Source organism: Diceros bicornis, chromosome 4, assembly GCF_020826845.1.
Source record: "Diceros bicornis minor isolate mBicDic1 chromosome 4, mDicBic1.mat.cur, whole genome shotgun sequence".
In the NCBI taxonomy this organism is placed as follows: domain Eukaryota; kingdom Metazoa; phylum Chordata; class Mammalia; order Perissodactyla; family Rhinocerotidae; genus Diceros; species Diceros bicornis.
Genome location: NC_080743.1, coordinates 78,012,098 through 78,028,783, shown reverse-complemented (window position 1 = coordinate 78,028,783; position 16,686 = coordinate 78,012,098). Strand labels below are relative to the sequence as shown.

At 48.7% G+C, this 16,686-nt stretch overlaps 2 protein-coding genes across 6 annotated transcripts in view; one reads left to right on the top strand and one right to left on the bottom strand.

The window, feature by feature from the left end:
- PACC1 (proton activated chloride channel 1) overlaps positions 1-16,686 on the top strand; it is a 44,395-nt gene that overhangs the window by 25,237 nt on the left and 2,472 nt on the right. For 3 of the 5 annotated variants that reach the window (XM_058539809.1, XM_058539811.1, XM_058539812.1), the window contains 7 exons: positions 231-440; positions 1,901-2,052; positions 7,057-7,199; positions 8,456-8,600; positions 10,929-11,036; positions 12,749-13,831; positions 14,746-15,733. In XM_058539809.1, the coding sequence (XP_058395792.1) occupies positions 231-440; positions 1,901-2,052; positions 7,057-7,199; positions 8,456-8,600; positions 10,929-11,036; positions 12,749-12,910 (920 nt within the window). In that variant the 3' untranslated portion in view covers positions 12,911-13,831; positions 14,746-15,733. Of the gene's footprint in view, positions 1-230; positions 441-1,900; positions 2,053-7,056; positions 7,200-8,455; positions 8,601-10,928; positions 11,041-12,748; positions 13,832-14,745; positions 15,734-16,686 lie in introns of those variants that run through there. The other 2 variants (XM_058539810.1, XM_058539813.1) reach the window with 2 other exon arrangements.
- PPP2R5A (protein phosphatase 2 regulatory subunit B'alpha) overlaps positions 15,468-16,686 on the bottom strand; it is a 70,208-nt gene continuing 68,989 nt past the window's right edge. The window contains exon 13 of the mRNA XM_058539808.1: positions 15,468-16,685. Within this exon, the coding sequence (XP_058395791.1) occupies positions 16,553-16,685 (133 nt within the window). The 3' untranslated portion in view covers positions 15,468-16,552. The remainder of the gene's footprint in view (position 16,686) is intronic.

Sequence of the window (16,686 nt, the reverse complement as noted above, 5' to 3'; positions counted from 1 at the left end):
AGAGAGGAGGCTCCTTAAAGACAATAGCCAAGTCCCCTTCCTGGCAGCGTAGGTATGTAGTGAATGTTGACAGGTGCAGTGTGTTATGATTTGGGAGTTGGAGCAGAGGTGGGGAGGTTGGGTGTGTGGGCGCCTGCACACCTAGTAAAGCAGGTGAAGGGTGTGGAGGTTGTCGACCTCCTCTGGCTGCACCTGCCCCTGCAGGTCACGGGTGTGTTATTGTCGTTCAGCCCTGGACAGCGAGTCTGCCTCCAGCAGCATCCGCTTCAGCAAGGCTTGCCTGAAGAACGTCTTCTCGGTCCTGCTCATCTTCATCTACCTGCTGCTCATGGCCGTGGCCGTCTTCCTGGTCTATCAAACCATCACAGACTTCCGTGAGAAACTCAAGCACCCTGTCATGTCGGTGTCTTACAAGGAGGTGGATCGCTATGATGCCCCAGGTAGAGCCTCCCAGACAGGCATTGGGGCCCAGGTCTGGGGCATCAGCTTGCAAATCCTCCCTGAGCCCCCAGTGCACTCCCAGCATCGTGCTGGGCACCGCAGGCAGGGCGGAGGAGTCCGAGCACAGTCTAGGCGTAGAGTACACACCCAGAGAGCTGCCACTGGTACCCAGCACAGTGTGTCATGTGCTGAGGAGAGAGGTGGGCAGAACGTGGAGTGGTCACTGTAGAACTGGGGTGGGCAAGGAACGCTTTGCATAGAGGCAGGGGTTGAGCTGGGCTTTGGTAGATGGGAAGAGAGTTTTTCTGGATGGAGGATCAGCAGGAGCAAAGGTGAGTACAGAGAGGCAGAGGGCTTCTCTGGAGAGGATGAGTCCAGCCTGGCTAGAGCCAGAGGCCAGTGACGAGGAGAAGTGGGAGTTAAGGGTGGCAGGGGGAGGCAAGGCCATCCAGAAGTGGGTGGGGCCCTGCCTGGAGAAGGGGCGCCCAGGCCACACCGTCCATCTCCTGTCCGAGTGGGGAGTCCAGTCCCCGAGCAGAGAGTCATCTCTGCCGTAGAGCGGACTGTCTGCTCCAGGGTGGTGGGCTGGCATGGGGCTCTGGAAGCGTGGGAGTGAGCCAGGTGGCGTGAGCCGTCTGGGCTCAGGCTCTGCCCCTCTGGCGTGTGCCACCTGCTCTGCCCACAGCATGCCTCTGAGTGACCCTCCAGATGGCCTGCTCACAGGGCAGGGCCAGAGTCTCAGGATCCTTCTGCTTAGGGCTTCTCGACAAGCATGCTGGTTACGGCTCCTTAGCCCATCTCGTGTTTGTCCCCCTTCTCCGTGTGTCTGCTTTGGTGTCTATCTGTGGGTTTTACTCTCTGTCTCTGGTCTCCTGGCCTCTCTGAGCTCTGCCTGGGTCTGGTGCCATGTGCTGCTCTCCGTGTTTCTGCCACTGAGGTTGGAGCAGCTACTGGCAGTAGAGCCTTGGCTGAGGTGCCTTGGCTGGGGGAGAGGGAGGGACTGTCGGGGTGCAACTTGCACACCTGGAGCCCCCAGTCAGAGCAGGAGATGAGAGACGAAGTGAGACCTGGGGAAAACCCCGGTGAATGTGCAGGTGGGTGGCGGTGCCAGGGGACTTGCGCCGTTAGGCTCAGTCACAGAGGCCCCCTCGGAGTGTGTGGAGCAGGGTTCTGAAGTGGGGCGGGTTTTGGTGCAGGCGCTGGGGAGGCTGCATCCCAGGGCGGGAGACAGGCTGACTGAGGAGGGGGTTGTGTTCCCATTAGAGTGGGGCTTTCTGAGGGCAGAGGATTTGGCTCCCCACCCTCCCTAAGCCTTTTCGTCTCCCTCCTGTGCAGTCATCCAGGGAGTCTTGAACTTAGATTGTTGGTGGGTGTGAAAAAGTGTGTGTGACATGGTTTGAGGGGTGTGGTCAGGGACTCTGACTTCTGACGTTCACTTTTCCCTGTTTGTGCCCCCCAGGTATTGCCCTGTACCCCGGGCAGGCCCAGTTGCTCAGTTGTAAGCACCATTACGAGGTCATTCCACCTCTGAGGAGCCCTGGCCAGCCGGGAGACATGGACTGCACCACCCAGAGGATCAACTACACGGACCCTTTCTCCAATCAGACCCTGGTAACTCCGTCTCCCCGAGCTGGATCTGGGCAGAGTGCTCTGTCAGCCCCGCACCCCCAGGGCCCGAGTCTTCTCTGCCAGGTGGCCTCTCCTGGTCCCTTGGTGTGGGCCCTCGGCCCCCAGCAGACATGAGGCCATGCCAGGTGGAGTTGTGGCTGTGGCTGGCTCGGCTGCATTCAGGGAGGATAATGAGGCCTTCAGCCTTCTCGGAGTAACCATCAGGGGTTCCTGATGATGTGATAAGATCATGTCGTTGGTGGAAGGATGAAGGGCTGCAGGGTGGGCCCAGCGTGACAGTGAAGTGGGTCCTATACCTGAAGGCTCAACAGAGTCACTGGGATCCTTTTTGAAAATATAGGTTCCCAGGTTCCATGAGGCCAACTGAATCATTTTTCGTGGGGACAGGGCCTGTCCCCCATATTTCATATTTTGAAATATGCCAATGTAAAGAAGGAACAAGTTCCCCCGGCCCTGTCCTCACAAGCTGCTCAGCTCAGCTGGGGAATGGACAGCAGGGAGGAGCGGCACCTACACGGGGTTTTGAAGGCAGGGAAGGAATTTTGTATTTATTTACATCTCCCTTTCACCTCATATCCTTGCTTCAAAAAGGATTGAAAGGGGCTGAGTAAAAGTTTCCCAGATCAAAGAGGAAGGAAAGGTTTTTTAGGCAGAGGAACTCTGCACCAAGACACAAAGGGAAGAAACCAGATGTTGTCTTTGTGTCTCTGTGCAAGATTACAGTAGTTGGGTGTTTCTGGAGGGTTGGGTGCCCCCAGAAGAGCGGTGGAGGTGAAGCTGTGGGAGGAAGTAACAGCCGGGTGAGAACAGCATGTGAGTTGAGCTGCAGAGGATTTGCTCCTCTGGGTGATAGGGAGCTATGAGTGGTCTTAAGATGAAAGAATCACACTAAGATTTTTTGTTAGTATGTTTACTCTAGGCTTCCTCTTAAAATCCTGCTGAAATAATGCCTACTCCTACAAAAAATAGAATAAAATATCAATAATAGCCCTGCAAACTAAGAAAGGGTATCACCAGTGGACCAGAAATTTTGAGGAACTAGTATAAAATATAAATAGCAAGTTGGGTCAGATTGATGGAGCAAACAAATCAGAGAAAACCCATACCCTAAAACAGATGTGGCAGAGGACTGTGGTAGAGGTGGAAGCTTTCCTTCCAGCTCCCAGCTCTGAGCACGTGCAGAGAGCAGGGCCGGCCATAGAGCTGTCATCAGGATAATAATTACAGGACCACCTTTTGGCTGGGCCTGCCACATCTTTTGCCCTACTGGGGCAAGCAGAGCTGCTGGGGACGGTATGCTTCCAGGTCAAAGGCCCTGGGGCCATTCTCTATATAAGCTAAGGGAAGGTTCCCCGCTTGGACATTTGGGAGCAGAGAGAAACAGAGAAGAACTTGAGACTGGACCTCCACAGTGGAAGCTGGAGGAGAACTGCCGGGAAGGAATCTCCTCCCAGAAGAGAAATACTCGGAGTGCCCGGCCTGCTGGCCTTCCCTGCCCGCTGCTGCGCGGCATCCTCACAGCCAGCCCCAGACGAGGGTGAGCCTGTGAGAGAGCCACTTAGGAAGAAACCCACACCCCAGACCTCCACAGTCAACCTAATGCTTCCTTCAGAAAGAATGGAGAGTTAAGGGTCATTAGACGTTTACATGAAACCACAACATGAAAGAGAAAGACCAAGAGGAACAAAGAGAATGGACTGCAGAATAGGGAGATGGAAACTGATTTAAATGCAAGGAAAATAAATTTTTAAAAATTTCAATGAAGAGCTAGATATACAATAGAAACGCCGTCTGCCTGGATTCCCAGCTCTCTCCGTCCCCTCTGCAAACCTACTAACCGGATGCCCGTGCACGCTTAAAGGCACAGCTGGTGCGGGCTCTCTGGGTGTCCTTCCTCTCAGCTCCCCAGTTGTGTAGGGCACTTACCAGGAGTCTGTTGCGTTTATTCCCAAACCTGCTTGTGCCTGTTGTACTTGTTATAATAGTTACATAGTTTAACTAAATATTGCAAAAACCCATGAAATAAGGGCACAAAAGGAGAGTTGTTTCCGTGAAAACTAAGTTGAATTGCAGCTACCATCTCCAGCTCTGGGTGATGGTCAGTCTTCTCCGCCAGTTCTAGACGTGGCTCCGCCATCCACAGCCATAAACTAAGAGAGTAGTTCTCTCCTCCCTGTGCCCCATTTCCCCACGTTAAACCAGGGCCTAGCAGGGAAGGAGGAATAGAGACCCTTGGTAGAACTCCCACGTGGAAAAGGGAAGAATGGGATGCGCACAGCAGCTGCTCTCGAGGCAGCGATGAAGCCCTGCTGGGTGGGACCTGGGAGATGTCCTGCCTCGACATGGAAGGAGCACCTTGTTTGGAGATTTCTGTGTCCTTGATAGCCCCTGGCCTTGTCCAGTGGGAGATTCTGCCTTGGCGGTGATCCTCCGTGGCCGTATCTGGAGTGGATATTAGAAAACACGCCCTCCCCGGGTTGCGCAGCTTTGGGCACCCACTTCCTGCTGTATAGGTTAGGGAGCGGCTTTAGGGTAGACTTGGAGGTTGGCTTGTTGTTTTTCTCCTGCCCCCGCCCCCTTTGTTTGCAGAGATGTGTAGGCTTCTGGCTGTTTGCGTCCTGTGGAGTCCATGTGAAAGTGACCTAGCCAAGGGTCTCGTCTAGTCCTACTTCATCAACCTTCAGATTCTCATTTATTTTCTAGTCTCTCTCATTTCCTCGATATAATCTAGTTAACTTTTACCAAATGCTGTGCTCTGGCACTGTTAGAGTCACCGCCTTTCCAGTCCATAGGACCCACATCTGATTCCTCGCCGCCTGCCATATTCCCGGTGTCCAGATGTTAAGCTGATGCCTCATTTTAGGTTGTTGTTACCAGTTCCAGAAAACAACTTACGTATTGGTCAGAGAATAGGCTAAGTGACTGTACAAAAACAAACACTGCAAACACACACTGTGGCTGAGACGAGAGAGGAGTCTCTTTCTCTGGGACAGTCCGGGTGTGTGGGCTGTGCCGCACCGTGGGCAGTGCTGCCTCAGGGTGGTCAGCGATGGCTTCTGTCTGTCACTCTGCTGTCCCCTCATCGTTGTCCTGGTCCTTGTGGTCAGCACTTGCTCACCAGCATGTGTACACGTGCCTGCTCCCAGGAAGGTGAGAAGTGGAGGGCAAGCAGTTCCCTCTTGAGGGCATGACGCGGAACTGCATGAGTCACTTTTGTGCACATTCCAGGAACTCCATCACATGGCCACATCAGAGGCCAGAAATGAGGCTCCAGCAGGGCGACTGCGTTCTGCTAAGATCTGGGATTGGGGAAGCGGTTCTCGTTCTACAGGAGGAAGTGGACAGTGGAAACTGGGGACAGTTAGCATCCTCTGCTGCCACTTAACATGTCATGGAAAGGTTGAAAATAAATAGGTGGACAAAGATCTCTTGAGAAAATGCAGCAATAACCAGAAGAAGTGGAGTGGCAATATTAATATCAGTCAAGATGGAATTACAGATGCAAAGGGTTAAAAGAGGAATGTTTCATATGGATAAGAGGTTCAACTCCACCACTCTCCACTAAGAGGATCTAGCAGTCATAGATCTTTATGCGCAAAACGCGTACCATTTGTATATTTCAGGCACAACCTGTTAGAAATCAAAAATACCATCACCTTAGAGCGTGACTAACACTTCTCAGAAATTCACAGATCAAATAGAAAGTAGGAAGGACAAGAATTGAATAGCACAATTAATAAATTTAGAGTGAGTGTGTGTGTTAACACTTGGTGCCTGACAGTGGTCTCACTCTTTTCAAATATCTGTAGAGCATTTATAAAAGTGGATGATGTAAAGATATTTTTTCCCAAATTAATCTATAAATCCAGTATCATCACAGTTAAAAGTCCCAGTTGATTTTTTCGTGGAACTTCACAAGCTAGTGTTCAAGTACATTTGGAAGAGCACAGGTGCAGAAATAACCCGCCAGGCTTGGCGATGGGAGGAGTTACATGGGGGGGACCTGCCCAGTCAGATGCCAGAGCCGTGTGAATGCCCAGGGATCAAATCCTCATCTCTCCATTGTTTGGGGAGTGGGAGTTAGATCCCTGTGCACACCATATACAAAACTGAAAGCCAGGCATATAAAGCATCTAAATGTAAAAAAGCTTTTAAAAAAGTACTATAAAGAAATAGAGGAGAATATTGATATAATTTTGGTTTTTCTTTTCTTTCTTTTTTTTTTTTTTGTGTGGGAGATCAGCCCTGAGCTAACATCCGTGCTAATCCTCCTCTTTTTGCTGAGGAAGACCGGCTCTGAGCTAACATCCATTGCCAATCCTCCTCCTTTTTTTTTTTCCCCAAAGCCCCAGTAGGTAGTTGTATGTCATAGCTGCACATCCTTCTAGTTGCTGTGTGTGGGACGTGGCCTCAGCGTGGCCGGAGAAGCGGTGCGTCGGTGCGCGCCCGGGATCCGAACCCGGGCCGCCAGCAGCGGAGCGCACGCACTTAACCGCTGAGCCACGGGGCGGCCCAATTTTGGTTTTTCTTAGCAAGCAAAGCCTAGAATCCATGGAGAAAAAGATTTATAAATTTCACTACATCAAATTTAGAGCTTCCTGTAACAAATGACATCAGAAACAAAGTTAACAATAGTGACAGACTAGAAGAAAACATTTGTACGTATAACTGATGGAAGTTAATATGTTTTCTCAATAAAGAGCTTCCATAGCACAGCCAACCAATGAGGAAACTGGACAGAGGACGAGTTGGCGCTCAGCTCTGGTTGGGGCACTGGGCGAGAGAGCTGCCCTGAGGGCTGAGCAGGAGGCGGCAGGGCTGGCTCGCACTCCCTAAGCAGGAGGGTGTGGCCAGCGGTCACTGTGGGGGCTGCCGGGGCAGAGCTATGGGCTTTCCAGTCACTCAAAAGTCTCTGTGCCTGAGGCGAGGGTCAGGAGCAGCCACGCAGCTCTCAGGGCTGAGATTCTGGCCTTTGTGTCTCTGCAGAAATCCGCCCTGATCGTGCAGGGGCCCCGCGAAGTGAAGAAGCGTGAGCTGGTCTTCCTCCAGTTCCGCCTGAACAAGAGCAGCGAGGACTTCAGCGCCATCGATTACCTGCTCTTCTCTTCCTTCCAGGAGTTTCTGCAAAGGTGGCCTTGTAGAGTTCACAGCGGGCTTGCTATACACTCTGTCTTATTTCGGCCTTGCACATCCCTGGGCTGGGGACAGGGAAGGGGGCCGCAGATGACCCGCTGGCCCGGAGAAGGACCATCCTGGAGAAGGGCCTCTGGAGCTCAGTGGGTCTGTGAGACCTCTCCTCACACAGTTTAGTCAGGTGTGAGGAGTGTTCTGACTGGTGCACGCAGAGCTGGCTGCGTCCTGGGGAGAGGTTTGGTCAGCCCGATGCTGGGGCTGCTGACGACGTGAGGGCACAGCCTTGATCTTATGAGCCCCTTGACGGCAGTCCTGCCTGGTGCCAGGTTTCCCCTGTGGTGTCGTGGGAACCGTATCTGGCTCTCAGTGAGTGCTCCGTGCGTTTGCCGCACGTTTCTAATATGAGGATGACAGTTCCTGTCTGCATGTGGCTGAGCCGAGGGTGACTCAGTCCCTCCAGGTCCTGCAGAGCCCTGGGGCTCCATGTAGAGGAAGTGGGGAGGCAGCCACAGCAGGGGAGAGCCTGCTCCCCCAGGTGGCAAGGCGGTGAACTGTCTCTGCTGTTCACACCACCACCGCTCCATCCTTCCCATTCGGGAGCTTGTGAAGCCTCGGCCTTGGCATCTTCTGCTCTTTCTGCCACTTAGTATTCCCTCTCCCTCCCCCGCTTGAAGCTGGCCTGTCTGGCCTTCCCCTGCCTCCCCTCTGTGCTCCTTTCATGAGCTTCCTCAATGCTGTGCTGCAGTTTCCCTGGCTCATGTGCACGTGATGATCTTGCTGCATCTGCACCACCCTGGGCAGACCTGTGGGTGTCCCATCTGGCCAAGAGCTCCCCAAGGAACCCTCTTTCCCTCTCCGGGCCTTCCAGAGGGAGGCTGACAGGCCAGTGATGGCTCCTGAGGGCTGCTGACGTCCAGAGGTCTCTGAGGAGCCAGGAGCACCATGCTGTGGGCATGTCTGCAGACTTCAGTGCCAATGGCCCTGGGAGCAGGTTGTTGGAACAATGGGGTGGGAGGGAGGAGGAATTTTCCCACTGGGAGCCTCAGGGATCCTGTTCCTGCCTTGAGATGGGTGACAACCTCCGCTCCATTTGGAAGCCAAGAAGCAGAGCTTGGAGAAGCAGCAGGGAGGGGCAGCATCCTGTTGGTGTCAACCAAGAAACCGGCTTAGTAGGGGCTGGAGTTTGTCTGGCCATGTTTGAATCCTGCTGTCAGGCCTGATTAACTTGGACCTTTCTTCTCTGTCCCCCAAGCCCAGACAGGGTGGGCTTCATGCAGGCCTGTGAGAGCGCCTATTCCAGCTGGAAGTTCTCTGGGGGCTTCCGCACCTGGGTCAAGATGTCCCTGGTGAAGACCAAGGAGGAGGATGGACGGGAAGCAGTGGAGTTCCGGCAGGAGGTGGGTGACACTGGGTTTGCTTTGCGCTGCCAGTGACTTCCACCCTTGAGTCTGGGGTGGAGGGAAGCTTCGCAGAGGAGATGACCTCTGCGCAGGGTCTTAAGGGTGAGTAGACCTTCACCAGGATGAGGAGGGCCCCCATGGCAGGGAGTTGACGTGTTCTTCCATAGGCAGTGCACATTGCAGGCCCTTTCCCTCCGTCACAGCCAGTCCTCACAGAACATGGATGCAGAGGCCTCTGCGTTTTACAGAGTGGGTAACTCGCCCAGCTATATCTGATGCCAGAGCCCATGTTCTTAGCCCTGCACCTCCTGGTGCTAGAGGCTGGCAGCTGCAAAATGATCAATTATTTGCAGGGAAGAGAGACAAGCTACAGTGGCCTCTGAACTGTTGCACGCATGATGTTCCATTGGGATGCAGGAGGAAAAGAGTAGCTTTGTATTAATTTTTTTATCTCATCCTTTTTCTATTTTTGAATGTTTTAAAATGCATGTAACAGAACAATAATAGTAATGTTACATCACTTCTAAGAAAGTTATAAATATGTTGGGTACATGTTCAGGATTTTTACTAATGGAAAGTGTGACCAAAAAGTCTTCAGCCCCCTGGCCTGGAGCCAGGAGATAGGCCAGGAGCTTCTAGCCGTGATCCAGTGAGAGATGGAGAGGACCTGGGAAAAAGGCAGTGAGGAAGGAGGGATGGGACTTTTTGGTTGCCTCAACAGGGCTGTTTGTCAGTCATCACCAAAAAACAAGGCTGCATCCCCAGCGGGGGGCTGCTGCCCTCCTGCTGCATCCACAGAGCCAGACCATCCCGTGTGTCAGGGGCTGGGTGCCTGCAGAGGCAGCGAGGAGACGGGTCTGTTGGGCTGGACTCTGAGGGGCAGCATTGGAAAGGGCTGGGTTGGAGTAGAAGGATCCACCCCAACCAACAGGGCCATCATTGGCCAGAAGCCCTGCACTCCTCCAGCTCTGCCCCGTCCTGTGCCCTGGCTCCTAGGACCGCTCCAGATTGGAGACCTTTGGGAACGGCTAAAAGCCAGTTCTCTTCAAGAGCACAGGCTTTTTTCCTGCCTTAAGAGCTGACAACACCCCTGGCAATAGAGCCTTAAACCATTCCTATTTTTAAGATAACTGTCATCTCCTGGATTTTTACTCCACTTTTCTCCAAGAACTCCGAGTCCTTTGTCATCTGGCCCCACAACAACTGAGAGAGGAGACTCAGTGTGTTCCCGTGACAGTGGGCGCATCCCCAGCTGACCCCGGCTCCCCTGCAGCTCCAGGTGTGCTCTGAAACCAAGGAGGCCACAGCCCCAGCGAACCTCTACATTTTAGAATGTTTTATGTGCCCTTCATTATTGTCTAAATTGGAAGTCTTTTGGTGGGGGACATGAACTCTTTTGAACAAAACTTAAAAATGTTTTTATATCGTTTTAAAGCTTAAAATTCTTTCATATGTGTTGTTTCATTTGATCCTTACCACACCTCAGTGAGGTAGGCATTTTGTCCCCCATTTTACGAGTGGCAGAGCAAAGGCTCAGATCAGATGATGGACCCAACCCTCTGGGCTGGGGCTGGGCTTCTGCCTCTGGAACCCGTCTGCTCGCCATAACACCACGCAGCCTCTTTAGTAACCGAGACCCAGATCTCACCAAGCATGCCTATGAGGTGTTTACAGGAAATGCTCTGCTGAGTGGACCTGTGAGGTTGTGCATTGTCCCTGTAGACTTGAAGGGTTGAAATACGCAGCTCTTAAGATCAAATATATATATATTTTTTAATAATTTTATTTATTTATTTTTCCCCCAAAGCCCCAGTAGATAGTTGTATGTCATAGCTGCACATCCTTCTAGTTGCTGTAGGTGGGACGCGGCCTCAGCATGGCTGGAGAAGCGGTGCGTCGGTGTGCGCCCGGGATCTGAACCCGGGCTGCCAGCAGCGGAGCGCGTGCACTTAACTGCTAAGCCACGGGACCGGCCCTTAAGATCAAATATTTTGAAATTTGGGATTTTTATGGCTTTTAATTGTGAGTCTTACGCAGTACTTTTAATATGGTTTAATCACGAGTATAGATACCTAAAGAGATTTTGGTGACAATCCAAAACACTTCTTGTACGTCCCAGATCCTATCAATTTCCCCAAAGAACTGTGGAAACCAAGATAAAGTCTTGGCTCTTGTACCAATCTCAGGAGGGTTGTGTATATGAGACTTTTGGCTCTCTTCCTCCAAAAGACGGTGTGAGGAGAGCCAAGTCTAAGACTCTTCTTCCCACGGCCCAGGCAGGGGAGGGCGCAGAGGCGGTAACATTGCATTCTCTCCTCTACCTAGACGAGCGTGGTTAACTACAATGACCAGAGGCCAGCTGCTGAAAAAAGTGCTCAGCTGTTTTTTGTGGTCTTTGAATGGAAAGATCCTTTCATCCAGAAAGTCCAAGATGTGAGTATTATTTATGATTATGAGAGTAGACTTCCTGCCCTAAGGCATTTGGGCTCATCCTTGCAGGCCATCCTCATGTTCTTTTATAGCCCAAATCACAGTTTATTTATATTTATGATGTTCATGCTCTGTATTATTTAGCTGATCTTGTCTTCGTCACTAGGCTGTTGTCCTGTGAAGGTGGGGAGTTCGTTTTTGTTCACTATCATTTATGTGGTGTCCAGCAGAGGGCCCAGTACAGAGGAGCTGCTTCACAGTAACATTAACTAAATGAACTGAGTGGAAGCATTAAGCTAACATCTAGATTACTTCTATTGGAAGCCGGTCTTTAGTGGTTTTCTGTGGGATAAGAACCCTCATTATTTGTTGTAAGTCAGAGTAGAAAGGCACAAATTAACAGAGCACCAATTAATGCCACATCCTGAGACTCACAGTTTTGGAAGGGGAGGAGTACTGGGATAGCTTTGCCCAAGAACGTTCATGAGACACCATCCACCAGAGCCAGTCCCACATCTAATCCTGATTGGCCTTTAGATCATCACAGAATGTCCCGATGTGGTCATGGCTCAGGGGAGACATTTCTCTCAGGGCCAAGACTGAAAGAGGGAGGGGCTCTCTGACATGGATGGTCCATCAGCCCCCAGCACCACTGTTAGTCGTGGATTGGGAAGGCCATGTATGAGCAGCCATGTGCAGAGGCTTCCTGAATCAAGACTCAGGGTGGAAGAAGGAGCAGCTTCAGCTCTACATGTCAAACGTGTGATCTAACCTTTTCTAACCTACTGTTTTCAGTATGAGGTCCCTGTTGTGGGCCACGGAAAGCCCCGTGCTCAAAGCCTGCTTTCCTTGTGTTGTCACTCAGCTTCACAACAGTCCTAAACGGTGCTGGTGGTGTAACCATTTTGCACATGTGAACCGCGAGGCTCAGATTGTCTGAGGTTTCCCTGCTAAACTGGGACTGAAAAGTGCTCTGTGTTTACCGTGCTGGGGAACTCAGAAATCTAAGATATGACCTCAGCCTTAAAGAGTTTTAACATTTAGTGAGACCGGTCTATAGCTGTAAAGTGACTAATTGCAGACGGTAAATAACTGCCAAAGAAGTTTGTGGGATAGCTCTCTTTGCTGAAGTCAAGAGGGTTTTGGCTTAGTGGTCAGAGAAAGCTCTGAGGAGCGTGGAAGGATTAGTAAATCCGGGTCAGAGGAGAGCACCCCAGGCAGGGCAGTCAGAGGGGCACAGCCTGGAGCGGGAGTTCCCGTGCTGAGTGTGGGAGGAAAGACATCATTGGACTGGATGGAGAAGTTTGAGGAACTACGAGATGGGAAGGAAACAAGAGGAGCTCACCTTTTTATGGACTAGGGATAGTTTTGAGGAAATTTGTCTCAAGGCAAGGTCACTTACTGTGAATTAGGCCAAAAATGGAAAGGTCAGTGCTGAGTATCTTACTTGTGCAGTGCTTTTTTGAAAAACAGATTTTTTCTTTCAGGATCACTTGATTGTAGGGAGGGATTAGTATCTTTCTCCTCAGACTAAGCTACAGACATTAAAAGGATAGTCGGAACGAAGTATAAAGTTTTGGCAATTTTAGAACCCAGGTGTTTTTCTTGTCACTCCAATAACTAGGGGTGAGGGGCTCTTGACAGTGACACTAGTATGACCTAAGAATCAAAAATTGAAGCAAACTAATAAACTTGTGTTTGTTTCTGTTTTGCAGATAATCACTGCCAATCCTTGGAACACAATCGCTCTTCTCTGTGGGGCCTTCTTGGCATTATTTAAAGCAGCAGAGTTTGCCAAACTGAGTGTGAAATGGATGATCAAAATTAGGAGGAGATACCTTAAAAAAAGAGGTCAGGCAACGAACCACATAAGCTGAAGTTGCCTCGTGTGGTTCATAGACCTGCCTACATCAATGGAAGTTCTCATCACTTCCGCTTTGATAAACCGAGCTACCAGCAATCCTGTACTCACTTGAAGAAGCGGGCCTGCTGGGAGGAACAGCCTCTCCAACTGCAGCTTCTAACCTGGCCCAAAAAGAGGCTGTTAAGAGCCTAATGGAACAGATCCAGTGGATGACGTAAAAGTTATTTAAGTACTTAAATTATTAACATTTTTTGACATATGACGTGTGAATAGGGTTTGTGGAAGATGGAATTAGGTATATACCAAGTTTTCTGAAGATGTGTGAAGCTGCCTTTCTTCTTACTTGGTTTGGTGTATAGTTAAGCTCTAACAGGACAATTAAGGGTCTACTTTTTACCTTAGGTTTTTTTTTCCTGAGGTTTTTAAAGTGGACAGAAGAGAGTGTGATTCCCCCCCCCCCCCGCCAAATCCTGACTATCCAGATGTGTAGGTCGTGCTTTGAAACCTATGCACTGTACACAAAGGCAGAAGCCCTTATGTCGCTGGCATCATCTGCCGTTTACATTGTCTAGCCTCTGACAAGCTCATTTGTTAAATATTAAATGAGACTTTTTTAAAGTTACTAGAAACTAGTAATTGTGGACTGACTAGCCAGCTACCTGTCTGGCTAGAATATTTGTCGATACAAGTATGAGAGTTGAGAATGATTAACACACAAAAGCACTAGGACATGTGTACATAGTAGGTGCCTACTCAGTGTATGTTGATGATTTCATTAACAAGTAAATAAAAGTTAGGTTAATACAAAAGGAATCAGTGTGCAAGTCTGAATATCTGCTAAATCAATAGGCAGTGGTACGCTTCCATTCTGTGACCTCCAGATAAAAGGCAGCGTGAGCCTGGACTCCTCGTATGACTGGATCTGGACTCCGAGGTACGTCCTGACTGTCCAGGGAAGGGTGGGGTGGGTGTGGCGATTGATGGCGGATGGTCAGGGAGAGGGACGGATCAAGCCCTATGAATAAACTGTGTTAACTCTTCCCGTCCTAGAAAAACACCCGTCTGAGCAAGGGGCACTCATATGACCCTCAAGGCTTTCAGCCTAGCCTGTGACAGAGATGAGGACTGTCTTGGTATTTTTCACAGGGTGGCCATTGGCTGATTTAAGGTTATGAAAATTGTTTCCGTAATTTTAAATTATTTACATGCCCTTTGCACCCAAAGAGGACTTGGTAGCATTTCCTGAATTTCATAACCTGGCTTTAGGTAACTGAAAGAAAACAATTCAAATGTATGAGTAGAGCATTTTTATCTCGTCTAACTTAGCAGCAAGAAACTGTTTTTTGGTTGAATTATTAAAAGTGAACTTGTGCAAAGAAATATTCCGTGCTACTTTTCTAGGCCAGAGAAGCATGCAAATTTGAATTTTAGCCTAGGTCTCGTCTCATTTATATAATCTTATTGTAAGGCCAGTGCAAAGCCAGGCATAAAAGCTTACATTAACTGTACTGAAAAACAGGTGTGTGTTTTTTTTAAAGTATCTCTAAAGGTGGCACACCACTTTAATATTACTTAAATATCTAATAAAATTTGCTCCAATGAACATACTAAAACTGCATTTCCTGTATTGTGGAAAGTTGAGAGAACTTTTCAATGTGCTTTAGTTACAGTAAGTAGATAACTAGGAAATGAGCATTTTTAGCTCGTCAAAGAAGAAAAACTTCATAAACTATTAGCTGCAGCCTGCCAAAATCCACTCTGGCTGCTCTTCAGTAAAAGAAATACATGTCTAAACCTGATTGCACAAAATAGACATTTAGACCTAACCTTCACTTTCTGGAAAGGCAGGGCCTTGCCTTTCTTCTGTGTTCTGTAGTAGCATCACCCTTTCCTTCTACTTGCACTGCCCCCAGCTGTCAGTAATCCTGGCTGGTGGTGGGTTAGTGTGAAGAGCTGGTAAGAACACCTGGACCTGGATGGCGGAGATAAGGCAGCTGCTTGAGAACAGGGTAAACTGTGAGCCGTGTACTGAAAGGAAGAGTTTCTCCTGGGGCCACAGTGAGTGAGAGGAGTTGCTTTTACAGTGACCAAGGAATAACGTGTAGAACCCATGCTGCAGTTCTTCATGGGTGTGTGAGAGTGGAATCAGAAATCAGTAGTTGAAAACTTGATAACAACCTCTGACTTCTGATTCTGCCACAATCTCCCTGCCCCCACAAAAAAACAGTGCTAGTATTTATTATAGATTTTGAGATTTATCCTCCTGTGTCTATTTTAATTAAAACTAACATTTAAGGTAAATTAAACGCATCCTCTGTACATGAAGGGCCATGAAGGAGGATGGAAGGATATCCTAGAACTCAGTATTTTATGTAAATCTGTAAAAGATGGTAGATATACTTTGGTAAATGGCTGGAACACCCAACTCTGACACAACGATCTTCCTTTTCTTAGAGTATATCCCACAATTTGCCTTAAAGTTTTCTATATATACACACATGTATGTATAAAAGGGGGGCAGGCTTCTACACGCCCAAACTTAGAGCTGAAAAATGCAAAGACAACATATGGCAAAATACAAACATGGACTTTATTAAATGCTGCTCAATCCCCCAATGAAGATCTTTCATTACAAAACAGTTTGCCACACAACTGCAAGTTAAGAGATTGGAATGGTACTCTGATAACAAAAGATGTGAGAAATACTTGACCAAGTAAAAACATACAAGACCTCTCTATAGTCAACTTTTTCAGAACTCTACAGAGTAAGCCTACTGCATTTCCTTTAAATAAAGCCAGGCAGTGACAATGAGCGCTCTGTGTCGCCACATTGTGGGACTCAAAGCCTCCATCCCTGGGTCAGAAGGGCACTGGAGGAAGGGCAGGTTGTGAGGACTGGAAAGGCCCTGCCTTCAGCCTTCGGGAGGAAGAGGAGGAATGAACTGATGAGAGGCAGGCTGAGTGTTCACCTGCGCTGCCTCCACTGATCTGTGCTCATCACACTGGGAAGTTACAGATGAAGGAGAATGGTCATGAGGAACAATCTTAAGAATTTGGTTTACTCTCCCAGCTTTTATTTATATTTTGTGCTTTAAAAAGCCTGGAGATTTAAGTTTTTGCTCAAATTCCAGAGTACAGTAATATCTCTAATGAAGGAAGGCTTAGGGCAGGTAATTTCCCCCATCATATTTCTGGGTGAGACGAAGGGAAGGGTAAGGATTATACCTTAGTTTTATTTTAGGAAATACTCTTTTTCCTAGGCTATAACTAAGGTCTGCAGCAATGTGAAAAGCACATTATAAAAGGGAAAAATATACAGAGCAAACTACTATATCTATGTGCAACACAATCAAAAAAAGAATTCAAGTCATAATTCTTACCACTCCCATAATTATCTCACTCATATCATAGATGAAAGTTCATTCATTTCTGTGAAACTTCAGAAGTGACACAAATCAATGCTTAGACAAAGGTTACAATATACTGTGGCCATGATATAGCACAGGGCTATGTTTAGTCCATATATTTCATCATTTACAGTTGCCAGAAAAAAATTGGCCTTTTAATTATACTGATGAGGTTTGTTTCGTAATTTTTACATATTTCAAAAAAGTGTAGAAAACTGTGCCTATCAAACAGAGGTGGTAGGCTTTTTTTATTCGTCACTTGTATTGCTGAGAATACTGTGCATGTTGTAAGCACTGTTCTGCTTTTCTAGAGCTTTCTTCAGCTTTAGCTCCTCTAATTTTTTCCATAATTCTTCACGTTCCAATTCCTTCTTTTTCTCTC